The sequence below is a fragment of the Toxoplasma gondii genome, chromosome XII, assembly GCF_000006565.2.
Source record: "Toxoplasma gondii ME49 chromosome XII, whole genome shotgun sequence".
NCBI lineage: Eukaryota > Apicomplexa > Conoidasida > Eucoccidiorida > Sarcocystidae > Toxoplasma > Toxoplasma gondii.
The window spans coordinates 5,077,170-5,092,883 of NC_031480.1; the positions used below are offsets into that span (position 1 = coordinate 5,077,170).

Below are 15,714 nucleotides of genomic sequence, written 5' to 3' on the forward strand. Positions count from 1 at the left end.
CCTCCCATCTGGGGTCATCGCGAGACCGGATGCTACATCAGGAATGACTGCTCCTCCTACACTGCTGCCTTGGCCCTCGGTCGCTCCCCGCTCCGCCCCGTCGGAAGAGGCACGACGGAGTTGCGATACAATTTGCTGCTCCTCTTCCGTTAGGCTTTGAATCTGCCTTCGCATCTCTTCGGCACGCCTTATGTGGTCGGCAACTCCTTCTCTGTACAGTCTGGAATAGCGGACGCGCTCTTCCGGTGTGACCTCAGTATCTTGAAGAGATGTGGACTGCAGGCAGTGCAGCAACTCGCCCCAGGCATCCGTATGATGACATACACTTGCTGGCACCGTGCCAGGCCTAATGTGGGAAATCAAGGCTTCCCGCAGCCCTGGTCAACGGACGGAAATCCCGATAAATCCCCAACGTAGCACCGACTGCGGAACAGTGAGCGGCATTCGCTCTGGGTGCATTGGCCGCCGCAGGCATGTGCTGCGCGCGCTTACGCCCTAAAGACAGTGTTCTCCAGTGGACTACATCCAGGCTGTGCGCATGCTGACATGCAGCAAAACCAGCCTATTAACGACATCACTACGCTCGCCGGTCCTGACCGGCTGCTTCGCAGGTCGGGCGTCTTCGGGAGGAAATTGTAGCATACGAGCTGAAGTGCATGGGTGGCAGCGAGGCGTAACCGGGGTGCTTGCTTTCGGAGCGTTACTGGGTTGATGCGCTCAAACTGGCAGCCTAGGAGGTTGTTAGTCGCCGCCCATTTCCTTAACGAAACAGCTTCTGAGATGCAGGTCTGCTGTGAGTGCCCCAAACGCATATACAGCTTGACGCACGGCTTACGCCTCTGAAAGAACGGAGCTTCAATTTGGTCGTCTTCCTGCAGCGCACATAGGCGTCTTCACTGCTCCACTCTTTCCTAAGTCCGCGGAGGCGTGCCATCAATCCTGATTTCCTTCCTCGAATCAGACTCAGTTTGTTCTCGAGTGCTTGAACGAGAGAAGCATGGCCGGACGAGGCAGCAGTTGTGCTGTGCGTCGCGGCTACCTCTGCCGAACTCGCCTTCCCTGAAGGGGAGCTAGCAATCGATCCATCGTCGGATGACGAATCCGACGCTGCGACTTCCATCGATACGCCAGGGACCTCTGGCAGTATCTGGGCTGCCGGCTCTGCATCAAAGCAAACGACGGTCGGCTTTTTGAGGCGAATGAGTAAATGCTGGTCTCAATGCATATGCCGGGTGCACCCGAGTGACGTGACGGGTGTCTCGGCAATTCCTGAACGCCACGTCCCTGAGCAATGATGAACCGTAAGGCCCTTCCCTGCTTCCAGTGATCCGTGTAGGCTTGAGAATCGATGAGCCGGCCATGTTTTCAGTCAATGCAACTGTGGTAGAGAACAGGAAGTGGCATGCTGGACACTCGACGCCGTCACGAGCCACCTTATGTAGGCGTGGGTCCAGCAGCCCCCCGTGTCTCCGAGGGTCTACTTGGGAGCCCCACTGCACTCCAGAGTGAGTGTCGTCTCCTCTACAGGCGAGGAGACCTGAGGTCCTGGTGGTGAGCAGTCGTCCACATGATCACCCGCTGAGTCCATCGCTGACGTTTACCTACACTGCACACCGCTTTGTCCTGCAGTAATTCAGACATGATAGCGGCCATTAAGTGGGACGATAGAGATGCGACAGTCGCTGTGTCCAGGGCGGCACGACCTTGTGTTCTTACCCTGCGATCGAGCCATCGACGTCGAAGGACCTGGTTCACCTTCTGTCGTGTCGCCGGCTGTTGCATCGGCTGTTTGTCTGTTGATGGCTGCAAGCAGTTCGCGCTCCTCCTGCTCGACGGAGGTCAGTGTGGCTCTGAGTCTCTCTATCCACAATTGTTTCGCACCTACTGACTGACTGTACTGTTCTCTATACTCCTGTTCTTCTTCAGGCGGTGGAGGTTCCACTGGTGCCTGAGTCAAAGGAAACAGAACGAAAGCTTGATAGTGTGCCTCTGCCAACGCTTGGCACTCTTGTCTAGCTGCACGGCCAGGCCCCCACACCTGGCGCGACCGCCCACACGGTGAGAACAACTCGAAACGCGAGGGCGCATCCGGTAGCCGGGCACAACCGACGCTTTACGGGGTGGGACCTCCTGTTACTCTCGAAGGTCCAGTGTTAGCTTTCTCAATGCGCGCAACATCTGGAAGAAGTTTCGGGATGAGATAGAAGCCCACGACAAAACAGGATACAGCTACACGTCCTTTTCATGTACACCACCTATCGGCGGGGTCGCCTCAACAGCACCCTCAGCATGGCTATGGCTCAGCTGCGCCCGATTCCACTATGACGTTTCGGTTGTTAAGCAGTGATGGGTGGACGCAGGCGATGGTTGTTTTCAGCATCAGCCCAAAGCAGCCGCACTCTCAGGACTCCGGAGACAGTTGCCCCCCCCTTGGAGGGACACAGTACTGCACTCGACTCCGATGATCCATCCGACTACAGCTTACACCAGCCCGCGAAGCCCGACATCGACGCTGTGCCGTTCGGTATCTCACATACGAATCCGCACTACTCCACCGGCATTTGGCGGCTGCCAGCGCACGTTTGATTCTGCTCTTCCTGTAACGTGTCAACTCCAGCTTCTCACAGAGACTCAAATCCGAGCCGACCGCGGAACCCCCCGACGCTGGAAAAGGCACGTCTGCACCACCCGACGCCGTTGAAGGTACTCCTGCATCCGCTGACCCCGTTGAAGGCACTCCTGCATCACTCGACGCTGATAAAGGCACGCCTGCATCACCCGAAGCCGTTGGCCTCTGCCGGCCATCGTCGGACGACTCCCCGGATACTGTTTCCGGTGTGTCAGGAGGAGCATCGCTGGCAGCGACAGCGTGAAGTGCACACGGAAGTGCCAACCACCGACATCGACTTTCGCGCTGGTAACTTCGTGGTACAAGGAACCCGTCCAGCCATTCGGCCACGGCATGTAAGGCGAGGACCGAGTTGAGCAAAGCGCGCAGCCGCCAGAATACCATTTCCGCTCACGGAGGACGGGAGCGCCGTAGTGCCGTCCTGGTGTCACACCGTTGCTTTTACTAAATGACAGAGCGACACGTAGGAACACCTTCGCATCTGGAATGACTCTTTGTAGTTACCACTTCGGGATTCATGTTCTCAGCATATGAAGCGAATCAACCATTAGTGTCGCGTGTCGCTCGCGTGTCGGTGAATCCTTGTGGGCATCGAAGACAGGGGTGATTGATCGTACGAGGCGACACATGTCTCCAAAACTGTCGTGCGAATTATCCGACCTCTGTGTGTTACGAACAATTTACATTTGCGAAACTCAATGGCAGGACTGCGTACCTCCTAGTGCTTGACTAATGCCCATAGGATCGCGCAATGGACGCCGTGTTGTCAAGCCAAAGACCGTACAAAGAAAACGACGGTCGTCACTCCTCATCGGCTCTGACACCCTGCACAGAACCCCACCCCTCAGCGGCATGCGACGTGAATCTGCCGACAGACTTCTCTTCTGCCCTTCGGCCTGCTCTGACGCATTCCCGTGATGACAAATGCCCTTGAGAGAGAAGGGCCATCTCTGCATAGACAGCGAATTGCACCGGTACACCTTCGAGCGAGTCGCAGTGGCCGCCGGGTAAGCGCGGCCTGGCCTGGACCTCGCACAAGAACGCAGCACTAGCTCAGGGTGTCGCGTTACGGCTATTGCGACGCAGCCCCCCGAGCCTCTGGAGAGCAGACTTGTCGGGAAACCGGTCAGAACTAGAGCCTGAGGTATGTCAGTGTCTGCCACGTTTGTGCAGCAACAAAGACCCCAGCGACCGGGTTCAGCCATACGCCGAACCATCGTCTGTTGAGACACCATGATTGATCTTCACAGCTTGCTACCCCCTAACGGCATCTGCTACCACTCTTACCAGCTGCGTTGCTACTGCAGTGTTGCCATGAGACTCCCTATGCCCCGACAGCATTCCCGCCCCCCAGCCTATGACTCGTGTGTAACAGAGTCAGCGACAAGGCGAAGCATGTGATACGGAGGGAGTGCCGCTAGTTACCGAGCAGAAGATGCAGTTGTGTACCCGGCAGCAATGAGACTCTCTGCACTAACCGGAAGTAAACATTCTCGGTCAGGAGGAAGCCCCCACATGCAGGCCACGGAAACAGCAACTCGCCGTGTGTTTTCGTGGATTTTAGCCAGGCGGAAACTAACGTCAGCACTAAGGATGTTCGCGTCTCGTATGCACTCTACCAGCAACTGATTCCGGCTGGCGCTGGCTGTACTGTACGCGGCGCTTGGTACTGGACAAGAAAGGACAGTCTGGAATTCACGCTTGTATTCTAGGTTGATCGGAATCTCTCTGGTCTGAGACATCCACGAATACGTCCAAGAGCCTCAAAGGTGCTCATCTGAATATGTGTTGTGGGTGCGTGCCTCTACGATCACTAGGAAAAACGGTCTGTATTGATTTTGTCCGTCGCACTGCCTTAGACGCCGCTGAGAGGGATCGTCCGAAGAAGAAGCATCCATGTTTAGTACAGCGTACGAATTAAGTGCATCACACTGCAGTCGGCATGCAGATCCCTGCTAGGAATTAATGACAGCCCCGACAAACCACTGGTGTCAAGCGTCCTGAACAGACACGTGCGACTCGGCGTGCGAAAACAGAGACACAACGCACAGTTACACGGTTGGAAGTGCAAGCTCGTTTTGGATAGGAAGCAGACCCCCCGTCCGAATTAGTCGTATGAAACGCAGACGCCCTTAATGAACCATATACATGCTAGTAGCGGGGAGGTGACAGAGACTGTGTTTCTTGGCTCCCAAACGCTGGCGATGTGTTCTTTCCCATTTCATCGCTACTTGGTGACAGCCGCCGCGCTTTGCTATTTTCGCCTTCGTGAAGGGGTGGGATTTGCAGCTTGACCGTTTTTACCGACCCCGCGAATGATATCTATTCTCGCAGCAGTGGCAGAGGACGGTGTGTTTGTGCCAACAAGCGTAGACGCGTCTCATCATCCTGGGAGTCAGGCAACTATCGTCGTTTTACTATAGACTAAGTATTATACGTCTTCTGTGCGTAGCCGCATGTTAATTCATATCAGCTGGTAACCGGTCAATGGTTACCGGATGCTCCCATCTGATGCACATTCACATTCCTCTGGTAACACCAGATGCGCCTTCACGTCACCACGTGTTCTTCCACTTCTGCTGTCGGCGCATCGTTCAACACATTGACTGTCGCATCATCCGCTCGACTTGAGGGGAAGCTCCCCGACGATACCCGCCCTCGACGGGCAGCGCCGTTTGAGAATCCCAAACTGGTGCTCCTGGCGAACATTCCGGGGAACGTAACCGTTATTGCCTGATACTGAGTGCCGATTGTGAGGCGCCGACGCCAGCGATTGGAACATCATATGGTCAAACGCGGTCGATACGTTCAAAGATCTTTGTTGACGAACAGAAGCGGACAGCACCTGGCGAGACGGCGCGCTGAGAAAATGGAGGAGCCCTGCGACCCCGATCACTCCTCCAGTCTTGTTTTATCTGTGGTATGGCGCATGACCTTGAGGATTTGCATCATGAATGACTGTCGGGAGACGGCATACCGGACATGGAGAAGCGTTGTGTTCCTGCGACCATCGGTGGCCACGACGGGCATGATTCAAATGATCGACTGGCACCCAGGCGTAGTTTTCCTGGGGCCTATTGCGCTCAGGGAAATACCAAACAAAACTCCTACGCTTAAATTGGAATCGGACCGGACCAATGTTGAACCCACTATTCACATCAGTGATATTGATTTATGATTAGTGATATATGATGTGTCCCAAAATATCATCTGATTAAGAACTGGACGTCCGTGGAGACATACACCGTCGCACAATAGCTTGGCTACGGTATCACTAGGCTTAAATAAACGACGAAATGGCATGACGATTCTACATCAGTTTGCATTCCCTGAACAACTGCAAGGTGACACACTCACGCGGAATCGGCTGTTATTTCAGCACGATGTGAGTGCGCGTATTTTGTCTGTTGTCAACCTCCACGATCGCGCGGGACTGAACCACGGCGTGCCCGCTCACCTGTGCCGTGTTGCGGAGCGATTGTCGATGGGGTTCCATTGTCATCAGCTGATGCCGGGGAGTGGCCACTCTGCCCTGTCTGGTGCGCCCATGATAGTTGACTATGTGAACCCGTCGACGCGCCAGGGAAGTGCCCGAGAAAGGCTGATGCGGGCTCGTAAGGGTCCGAAGGTGGAACCAGGGTGGTGAGCATGAGAGCAGCTCGGGAGTCCGATGGTGCATGCAGATGCAAGGATGGCTGTAGCTCGATTGCAGCAGGTGGCCCGTACCTGGTAGGTCTCGGCGCATCTGCTAGAGTCAGGAGACAACGGCAATCAATGCACGCTTGAGGAGTTATTCGGGGCACGATGGGAGGTCTATCCAGTGGCGTCGCAGCGCGTACGGACAGACATGCGTCTGATGACTATAGTTGTGTGTGGTCTCTAGCACGTTCACTGGGCGAGCATGTACAGACACTATATACTGTGCACGTGCATGTCGACTCCTGGTTGGGCAGGCTAGCAGACACTCCTATGATGCCAGGTCGTATTTCTCTTGTCCTGCCCGCCCCACGCGCCTCGCCATACCAACGCTATATACGGTCGGGGCTTCTGTTGTTTTTCATAAGCGAATAGCAGCCGGCTACGGCATCCCGGAACAGAGCAGGAAGCACTTCCGCCCTCTGGCCTTCGGCTTGCTCGGGCAATGATCCGTCTCTACTCCAACAGCAAACGCGTGTCAACGTCTGCTGCAAACTCGTCCTTATCTGTGTCACCACGTGTATCGCAAAGACAAGGAAGCTGCGTTCCGTTGCATACTGCGTCACCTGATGGAGCTAGATGGTGCGTCGACGTATGTGGCCACACGGGTCCGGCAGCCCCCATATCACTCTGTCGACGGGATTCACTGATGGTGAAACTGTGTCGTTGGTCAGGAGCAGGATCAGGGATGACGGAATACTCAAGGGCAGATCCGGGTGGTGGTGGTGGTATGGTCCGATGTTCAAGTGACGACGACTCCGTCCGCGCACAGAATGCAGAAATGGAGGGCATGTCGAAGGCGGAAGGACCAGGCTGCGGGACGCTCGGGGCGCGGCTCGTTTCCTGCTCAACTGGCATGACTGGTGCGGCCGACAATGGTGGACTCCACGCCTGAATGCACGGCCACGTGGGTTCTTTTGGCGGATCAGTTATATCACCACCGGCGCTCGTTGATGGGGTGGTATGTGACAGAACAAAATCGATGACGTCCAGAGGAATATCATTCTCTGAATGCTCCGCAGCAGTACCAGCAGCTGCGACCTGTTCGAAGAGCGGGGGTTCATCATATCCAGGTGCGTCGCCCATGCTGGTAGTCAAGAGGCATGTGGAGGCGCCCACATCTGGCTGCGGCATAGATGACAGAGAGGCATCCAACAGCACGGCAGGCTCCACTGACCGCACAGTGGCGGCGCCACGTTCATGCGGGGCTGTCGGCTCGGAGAATGGCACCTGTTCAGCAGTGCGCCTCCCATCTGGGTCATCGAGACCGGATGCTACATCAGGAATGACTGCTCCTCCTACACTGCTGCCTTGGCCCTCGGTCGCTCCCCGCTCCGCCCCGTCGGAAGAGGCACGACGGAGTTGCGATACAATTTGCTGCTCCTCTTCCGTTAGGCTTTGAATCTGCCTTCGCATCTCTTCGGCACGCCTTATGTGGTCGGCAACTCCTTCTCTGTACAGTCTGGAATAGCGGACGCGCTCTTCCGGTGTGACCTCAGTATCTTGAAGAGATGTGGACTGCAGGCAGTGCAGCAACTCGCCCCAGGCATCCGTATGATGACATACACTTGCTGGCACCGTGCCAGGCCTAATGTGGGAAATCAAGGCTTCCCGCAGCCCTGGTCAACGGACGGAAATCCCGATAAATCCCCAACGTAGCACCGACTGCGGAACAGTGAGCGGCATTCGCTCTGGGTGCATTGGCCGCCGCAGGCATGTGCTGCGCGCGCTTACGCCCTAAAGACAGTGTTCTCCAGTGGACTACATCCAGGCTGTGCGCATGCTGACATGCAGCAAAACCAGCCTATTAACGACATCACTACGCTCGCCGGTCCTGACCGGCTGCTTCGCAGGTCGGGCGTCTTCGGGAGGAAATTGTAGCATACGAGCTGAAGTGCATGGGTGGCAGCGAGGCGTAACCGGGGTGCTTGCTTTCGGAGCGTTACTGGGTTGATGCGCTCAAACTGGCAGCCTAGGAGGTTGTTAGTCGCCGCCCATTTCCTTAACGAAACAGCTTCTGAGATGCAGGTCTGCTGTGAGTGCCCCAAACGCATATACAGCTTGACGCACGGCTTACGCCTCTGAGAGCACGGAGGCTGTTTCGGCTCCTCCGTCTGCTTTGCACATAGGCGTCTTCACTCTTCCATACTTTTTTGAGGTCACCCAGGCGCACGAGCAAGCTTGACTTCCTTGCTCGAATCAGACTCAGTTTGTCCGCAAGAGCTTGAACGCGAGCAGCATGGCCGGACGAGGCAGCAGTTGTGCTGTGCGTCGCGGCTACCTCTGCCGAACTCGCCTTCCATGAAGGGGAGCTAGCAATCGATCCATCGTCGGATGACGAATCCGACGCTGCGACTTCCATCGATACGCCAGGGACCTCTGGCAGTGTCTGGGCTGCCGGCCCTGCATCAAAGCAAACGACGGTCGGCTATTTGAGGCGAATGAGTAAATGCTGGTCTCAATGCATATGCCGGGTGCACCCGAGTGACGTGACGGGTGTCTCGGCAATTCCTGAACGCCACGTCCCTGAGCAATGATGAACCGTAAGGCCCTTCCCTGCTTCCAGTGATCCGTGTAGGCTTGAGAATCGATGAGCCGGCCATGTTTTCAGTCAATGCAACTGTGGTAGAGAACAGGAAGTGGCATGCTGGACACTCGACGCCGTCACGAGCCACCTTATGTAGGCGTGGGTCCAGCAGCCCCCCGTGTCTCCGAGGGTCTACTTGGGAGCCCCACTGCACTCCAGAGTGAGTGTCGTCTCCTCTACAGGCGAGGAGACCTGAGGTCCTGGTGGTGAGCAGTCGTCCACATGATCACCCGCTGAGTCCATCGCTGACGTTTACCTACACTGCACACCGCTTTGTCCTGCAGTAATTCAGACATGATAGCGGCCATTAAGTGGGACGATAGAGATGCGACAGTCGCTGTGTCCAGGGCGGCACGACCTTGTGTTCTTACCCTGCGATCGAGCCATCGACGTCGAAGGACCTGGTTCACCTTCTGTCGTGTCGCCGGCTGTTGCATCGGCTGTTTGTCTGTTGATGGCTGCAAGCAGTTCGCGCTCCTCCTGCTCGACGGAGGCCAGTGTGGCTCTGAGTCTCTCTATCCGTGTCAGTTGCGCGCGTTCAACCTCTTTGTATCGTTCCCTATAAACCCTTTCTTGCTCATACTGTGGAGGTTCCACTGGTGCCTGAGTCAAAGGAAACAGAACGAAAGCTTGATAGTGTGCCTCTGCCAACGCTTGGCACTCTTGTCTAGCTGCACGGCCAGGCCCCCACACCTGGCGCGACCGCCCACACGGTGAGAACAACTCGAAACGCGAGGGCGCATCCGGTAGCCGGGCACAACCGACGCTTTACGGGGTGGGACCTCCTGTTACTCTCGAAGGTCCAGTGTTAGCTTTCTCAATGCGCGCAACATCTGGAAGAAGTTTCGGGATGAGATAGAAGCCCACGACAAAACAGGATACAGCTACACGTCCTTTTCATGTACACCACCTATCGGCGGGGTCATCTCAACAGTACCCTCAGCATGGCTATGGCTCAGCTGTGCCCGATTCCACTATGACTTTTCGGTTGTTAAGCAGTGATGGGTGGACGCAGGCGATGGTTGTTTTCAGCATCAGCCCAAAGCAGCCGCACTCTCAGGACTCCGGAGACAGTTGCCCCCCCCTTGGAGGGACACAGTACTGCACTCGACTCCGATGATCCATCCGACTACAGCTTACACCAGCCCGCGAAGACCGACATCGACGCTGTGCCGTTCGGTATCTCACATACGAATCCGCACTACTCCACCGGCATTTGGCGGCTGCCAGCGTACGTTTGATTCTGCTCTTCCTGTGACGTGTCAACTCCAGCTTCTCACAGAGACTCAAATCCGAGCCGACCGCGGAACCCCCCGACGCTGGAAAAGGCACGTCTGCACCACCCGACGCCGTTGAAGGTACTCCTGCATCACCCGACGCCGTTGAAGGTACTCCTGCATCACCCGATGCCGTTGAAGGTACTCCTGCATCACCCGACGCCGTTGAAGGCACTCCTGCATCACTAGACGCTGGTAAAGGCACGCCTGCATCACCCGAAGCCGTTGGCCTCTGCCGGCCATCGTCGGACGACTCCCCGGATACTGTTTCCGGTGTGTCAGGAGGAGCATCGCTGGCAGCGACAGCGTGAAGTGCACACGGAAGTGCCAACCACCGACATCGACTTTCGCGCTGGTAACTTCGTGGTACAAGGAACCCGTCCAGCCATTCGGCCACGGCATGTAAGGCGAGGACTGAGTTGAACAAAGCGCGCAGCCGCCAGAACGCCATTTGGTTGACGACAGCATCATTCATTGGCGTCCGGTAAGATGACGCGGTCTTTAATATGACAGCTAGACTGTCTCGGTGCTTTCCCTAACTAACGTTGCTTTGATAGCGACCGGTAGGGGAAACCCGTTCCTAGTGTCGAAAATAAAGCAGCAGTCCTCATCGTTTAGGCATGCCAGCAATCAAGAAAAGGACGGGAATTCGCAGGAGGCGAGGCACTCCTTTAAAACGGTCGGGCGAGACATTCGACCTCTGTGTGTTGCGAATAAATAAATTTTGAAGCTTCATTGAGGGACCCTGCATACAACCAAGGTGGCTACTAATGTCGCGGAGGTCTCTCACGAATGCTGTGTACTCAAGCCAAAGTCGGTTCAGACAACAACGCTTGTCACTCCTCGTCGACTCTGACACCGCACAACGAACACTACCTCTCAACTTTTCATGACGGAAATCGGCTGTACGGTGTTTCATCTGACTTAATCTGACTTAGGGTCCACTCGGTCCCATTACCGCGGTGTGGCGGTGACAGAGGGGACCGCGACGGTGAATTCAGTGGTGGGTCTCGGCGGCAGGCGAATACGTGTTCGCGGGACAGTTACGAGTCATACCGCATGTCCTGCATGGGTAAGGGCCTAGACCCAGACCCTGAACAGAAAACCGTTACGCCAATTCGCTGACAGCGGTGACCAGTCGGCGACAAGGTATCACCCTCCGACGCACCAGCTTAACGCGTTCGTCGAGTGCGTTTCATCAAACAACCAAGTCGCATTCCATCAAGGCTACACGCCGTTAGGACATGTTGTTCAGGCAGGGCATCATTCCTTGCGCTTGATCCCAAGCACGCATTAACACATTAGTTCACCACGGTACGGGGACGGGATGCTGGGTCACCAAGGACTGCTTTAAAAGCAGGCCCAGCCCCTGGTCTACTGTTTTATTTTGTCGAGCGCCCTTACTGCCACGTTTAGCGATGCGAGGGAATACTAGCCGATAATGTGCCTTAGCACAACACATCGATGCAAATATGCGACACGTGCAACTATCCACAATGAGGAGCCCTCCCGTTCCAGTTTTTTGTGTTGGGATGCCTTCTGCAGTTCGCGCGAAGCGTATTCGGGTCGAGTTCAACTTAGTGCGCAATCAAAACACCGGCTGGGCTAGCTCAATGACGACACCTGGATGGTGGTTTATTGATGAGTATGTGGGTTAGCTATGCTTCACTTTGGATCGAGTTGGATTTTCGCTTTCACAGGGACAGCCACCACCGACCGCGGCAGGTATGGTTGAAACTTCAGTTTCAAACAAAAAGCAAGTTACTACCGGCCATCCTTGGTTTCCAGGATCACACGCGAGTACCGTCAAACGAATAGAGGGTTAACTAACTTTCTGTACTAGTGGAATCCATGTAGGCGGAACCAGGTGTTGCCGTCGTTTGCAGCAATCATCGCCTTGAGCTTGCTCCTCTTGTCTTTCTATAGGATTGATCCCGTGAAAGTGATTCCTAGCGTGATTCAATTCATTAAAAGTACGAGAGGTCAAGCGCCCTAAGGACATGCTTCTGTATTCTTACCGCGACTGTCAGTGCAACTGAAGGATCAGAATACGTATCAATCACACCGAAAAGGGTCACATCCACCACTCCAAAAGCGGATGCTTGAGCTTGGTGTTGCAAGTCAAAACAACCAGATAGAACCCGATGCCACGTGCAGAGGCGAGCTCAAGTGATCTGATCTCTTGACTAGCTTTAACCGTGGTCACACTGCCTGGTACACGCGCTGAACCTGCTGGGTTCGTGATGTTGCGGTCGACGGCATAACGTCACATTTGGGTTTTGTTGGAATAGTGGGCCGCCGATGGCCGATGCCGGGCCCCAAAGTAGACGCGCGATTGACGGAACTTTTCAAGCTGCACTGAAGGTCTGGACCTTGGGAATTTTGGTAGTGTAAAAACCGAACCACCGCGGCACGCAGGTGCATCTCCCGCTATCAAACTCACCAACAAAGTCTAGCTGAACGGATCTGACAGAATGCTGAGGCCTCCCCCTCATGGGGTAATTCCTATATATCCTGTCGCGCCTTCACAATAACATGGCAATCATGAATCCTCAATAAGACCGACTTTTGGTGCAGCGTGCTCACAACGCAGAACCCCTAAGAAGTTCCCGATTACTCAGGAGACATACGCATGGCTGGCAATCGCTACTATGGCTCGCCGCCACCACCTGGGATTCCTTATATCCTTTTAGCACGAAATGACTCGTCCACGCCTGGTCACAGTCTTCCTTTTCTTCTTCACGCGTAGGTCAGTCTACAAATCGTCCCTTGCTGCGGCTTCCCTCTAGAGAGAGCCACTCGTAACACCCTCCCCATCCACCTCTGACCGAAATACAGGGACTGTGCATTTTAATGTCTGATGCTGAACGTGGAGAATCGATGTTTCTGCGACGAGTGATCGCACTCTCCAAGATTTCACAAAGTGATGGGTGTCACTGATCCGTGCCGCCGAGTCGACAAAGTCAGCTTGTGACCGTAAAAGGCTGCAGCAAATGTAAGAGTGCAGTACACCGGAGTGACCCTTCCTACATTATCATAGTCTTCTATGTCGCACGGATGCAGGGGTTCATTTCATTGACTGCCGTCTCCGAACATCGACCTAAGAGTAAGGGACAGTTCGATCCATCAAGTCCCATTGATCTCGACGGCTACACAGTGGAACCTGGACCACTAATAAGTCTGTGTGCACACCATTATCACAGGTCTTCGTGCCTGTCTTCGCCTGACGAGCGACGTAATTTCCAGAAGGAAACAAGAGTTCTCCGCTGAATTACGCTTCTTTTTACTATCCTCCATTTCATTCTTCTCGTGCTTCGGTTGCCTTCGGTCGCGCCTGGCGCGGTACTGTGCGAGTGTTTTTCGGGCAACTGTCTCAAGACGCATCGAATTGTACTTATTTTGGCAGTGACATCTGTAACGTCTGCTGCATCCTCTCCACTCGCTGCAGTCATTGCGGTCCTGTTCGCACCACTCACACTGCAACTTCAAAGGCATTCCCTCTCTGCCGTGTTCAGTGCAATCGATCCCACAATATCGCTGACACCCACAGTCGCAGAAACCGGGCACATCCAAACATTCTTCGCAGAACATGCTCACCGGCGAGAAGCCGAAGCGGATTCCTCGTTCTTTCCAGTCTTCTAATGCTATAGGAAAAGGTGGTGAGTCATCCTGTGCATTAGCTTCGGATGCGAATGTTGAGGGTAAGTAATCGGCAGCGATGGCAACGACTACACAGACTAACATTATCCGGTGCTAAAACGTGACCCTGATTCTTGCTACAAAGCCGAGTCTTGCAGCTGCCATGTTGCAACCTGCAAATTTACAGCGTTTCTGTTCGTTGTCGACCCAACCTTGTCGACGTCGTTCAAAAACGAAAGCGAAGAAAATGCAGCCATGCACAAGAAATTCAAAAGGGTTGTTTCTTATTCTTTCGGAGACTCAGATGCTTTCGAACATGCCTCAGTATATGCAGTCACAAATCCCTGCAGATTGCCAACTACCGGATAGCCTATGCGAGACTTACCACCGGCTGGGCAACAAAGCAACGGATGAAGTGCTGAGAGAAAAATCGTGTTAATAAAACACAGCCCTGTACTTTTCAGCCACATGCCACGGCGGTCTGCTTACAGCGCAGCAAAACGCGTTGTTTTGACGCACCCTTTGCGGCATCCCTGGGCAGACGCTGAAATTGTTTTTCACCAAATAAGTAGCGCATTACAAAGGCAGCCAGTTAACCGGCAAACCTGGCCCCCTGTATCGTTCGACGATTTTTCTGCTACTCCAATTCCACTTCTGCTGAGTATTTTGAAGTCAAGGACGGTTCCCTCACGTCTTCCTGGTAGACCTGGGATTTGCTCGGATATGGCCCAGATCATCAACAGGTCCGCGTATATGGGCCGTGTCCCTGTAAAAGTAGTGTTTTGTCGAAAATAGCGGAAATAACGCCTCCAGGCAATTTCAAAGGTCATTTCGAGGGATGCAACCACACGAATTGGAAAGCTTATGTTACGAAGCTTTGCTAAATCCTCATCGCCAACATGGAGAAAGGTGGATGAGCGTACTCGCCGCACTTGTGGCCTCCAACCATTTCGCGAGGAGATTTGGCACTTGTTAGTAGAAACATAAGGCTGAAGCTGTAGTTGCAGTCAACACCGCGGACCTTGGAGAATTTCATGAGTCTCTACCAAAGAGACGGCAAGTGCAGGAGGCAGGGAATAGTATTCTGCAACTGCGGGGAATGCTGTCATCTGTGTACTCAGTAGCGGGTCTCGGGATTGGTGTGTTGTTCAGAGGATGGCCTGTATAATGAGGACGCGAGAACCTGCCTGTTAGTGTTAGACGAAACCATATGCACGGAGTTATTTCCAATCTTCAACAAAATCCAGGCCTCATAATTTGTCACAAGACAACGGGAAATCGACTCCTGCAACATCAGCAAAGTGTTTCATCTGTTTCTCGAGATCATTTCGGATCTTGTCATCTCCGTCAACCTTCTTCATAGCATCGTCGACTATTTTTTTTAGACTGGCAACGTATTTCTTTTCTCCACGTGATACTGCTTCGTTCATGTGACGCTCATAGTCCCGCACAGCTTTCCGTGCATAAGTCTCATGTAGACAATCTATCTTACATTTATCCCTGCAAGATCTCCAATCGCGACACCTCTGATCTCTAGACTCTCGGCACCACATGCAGAGAACTCTCCTTGAAAAATTTTTCCCGTGTCCACGACAGTCATCACCACAATATAGCTGACACTTTTCTTCGAATTGGACACACTTTCCAGGAACAGATAGGCAACTGTCACAAAATTCGGCCAAAGGAGCAAATCCGTATTTGACCTTCCATCCCTGCCACTGCTCACTCGAAAAAAAAGGGGGACGTTCTTCTTCGAAACTGTCTACACTGGAAGGTGAGTGTTTTTCCTTATCTTCGAGTTTCTTTATTCCTGCTCCGGGGAGGCCCGGTTTCATGCCCACGTGGCCTTGATCATAATGAGCCCTGCATTCCTTATCATTGCCCAA

At 54.1% G+C, this 15,714-nt stretch overlaps 2 protein-coding genes across 2 annotated transcripts; both read right to left on the minus strand.

Moving 5' to 3' along the window:
* Positions 1 to 3,013, minus strand: TGME49_250500 (hypothetical protein; the record flags this gene model as incomplete). Its single annotated transcript, XM_018780930.1, has 4 exons — positions 1 to 276; positions 836 to 1,161; positions 1,717 to 1,948; positions 2,486 to 3,013. Coding segments are annotated over 4 exons (1,362 nt in total), but the record flags the coding sequence as incomplete, so codon positions are not given.
* A 2,901-nt stretch (positions 3,014 to 5,914) lies between these two features.
* TGME49_250670 (hypothetical protein) lies at positions 5,915 to 10,640 on the minus strand (the record flags this gene model as incomplete). Its single annotated transcript, XM_018780931.1, has 5 exons — positions 5,915 to 6,377; positions 6,892 to 7,843; positions 8,403 to 8,728; positions 9,284 to 9,515; positions 10,053 to 10,640. The coding sequence occupies 5 exons, from the start codon at positions 10,638 to 10,640 to the stop codon at positions 6,040 to 6,042; spliced, it is 2,436 nt and encodes an 811-aa protein (XP_018635069.1). The 3' UTR covers positions 5,915 to 6,039.
* Positions 10,641 to 15,714: the final 5,074 nt, after the last annotated feature.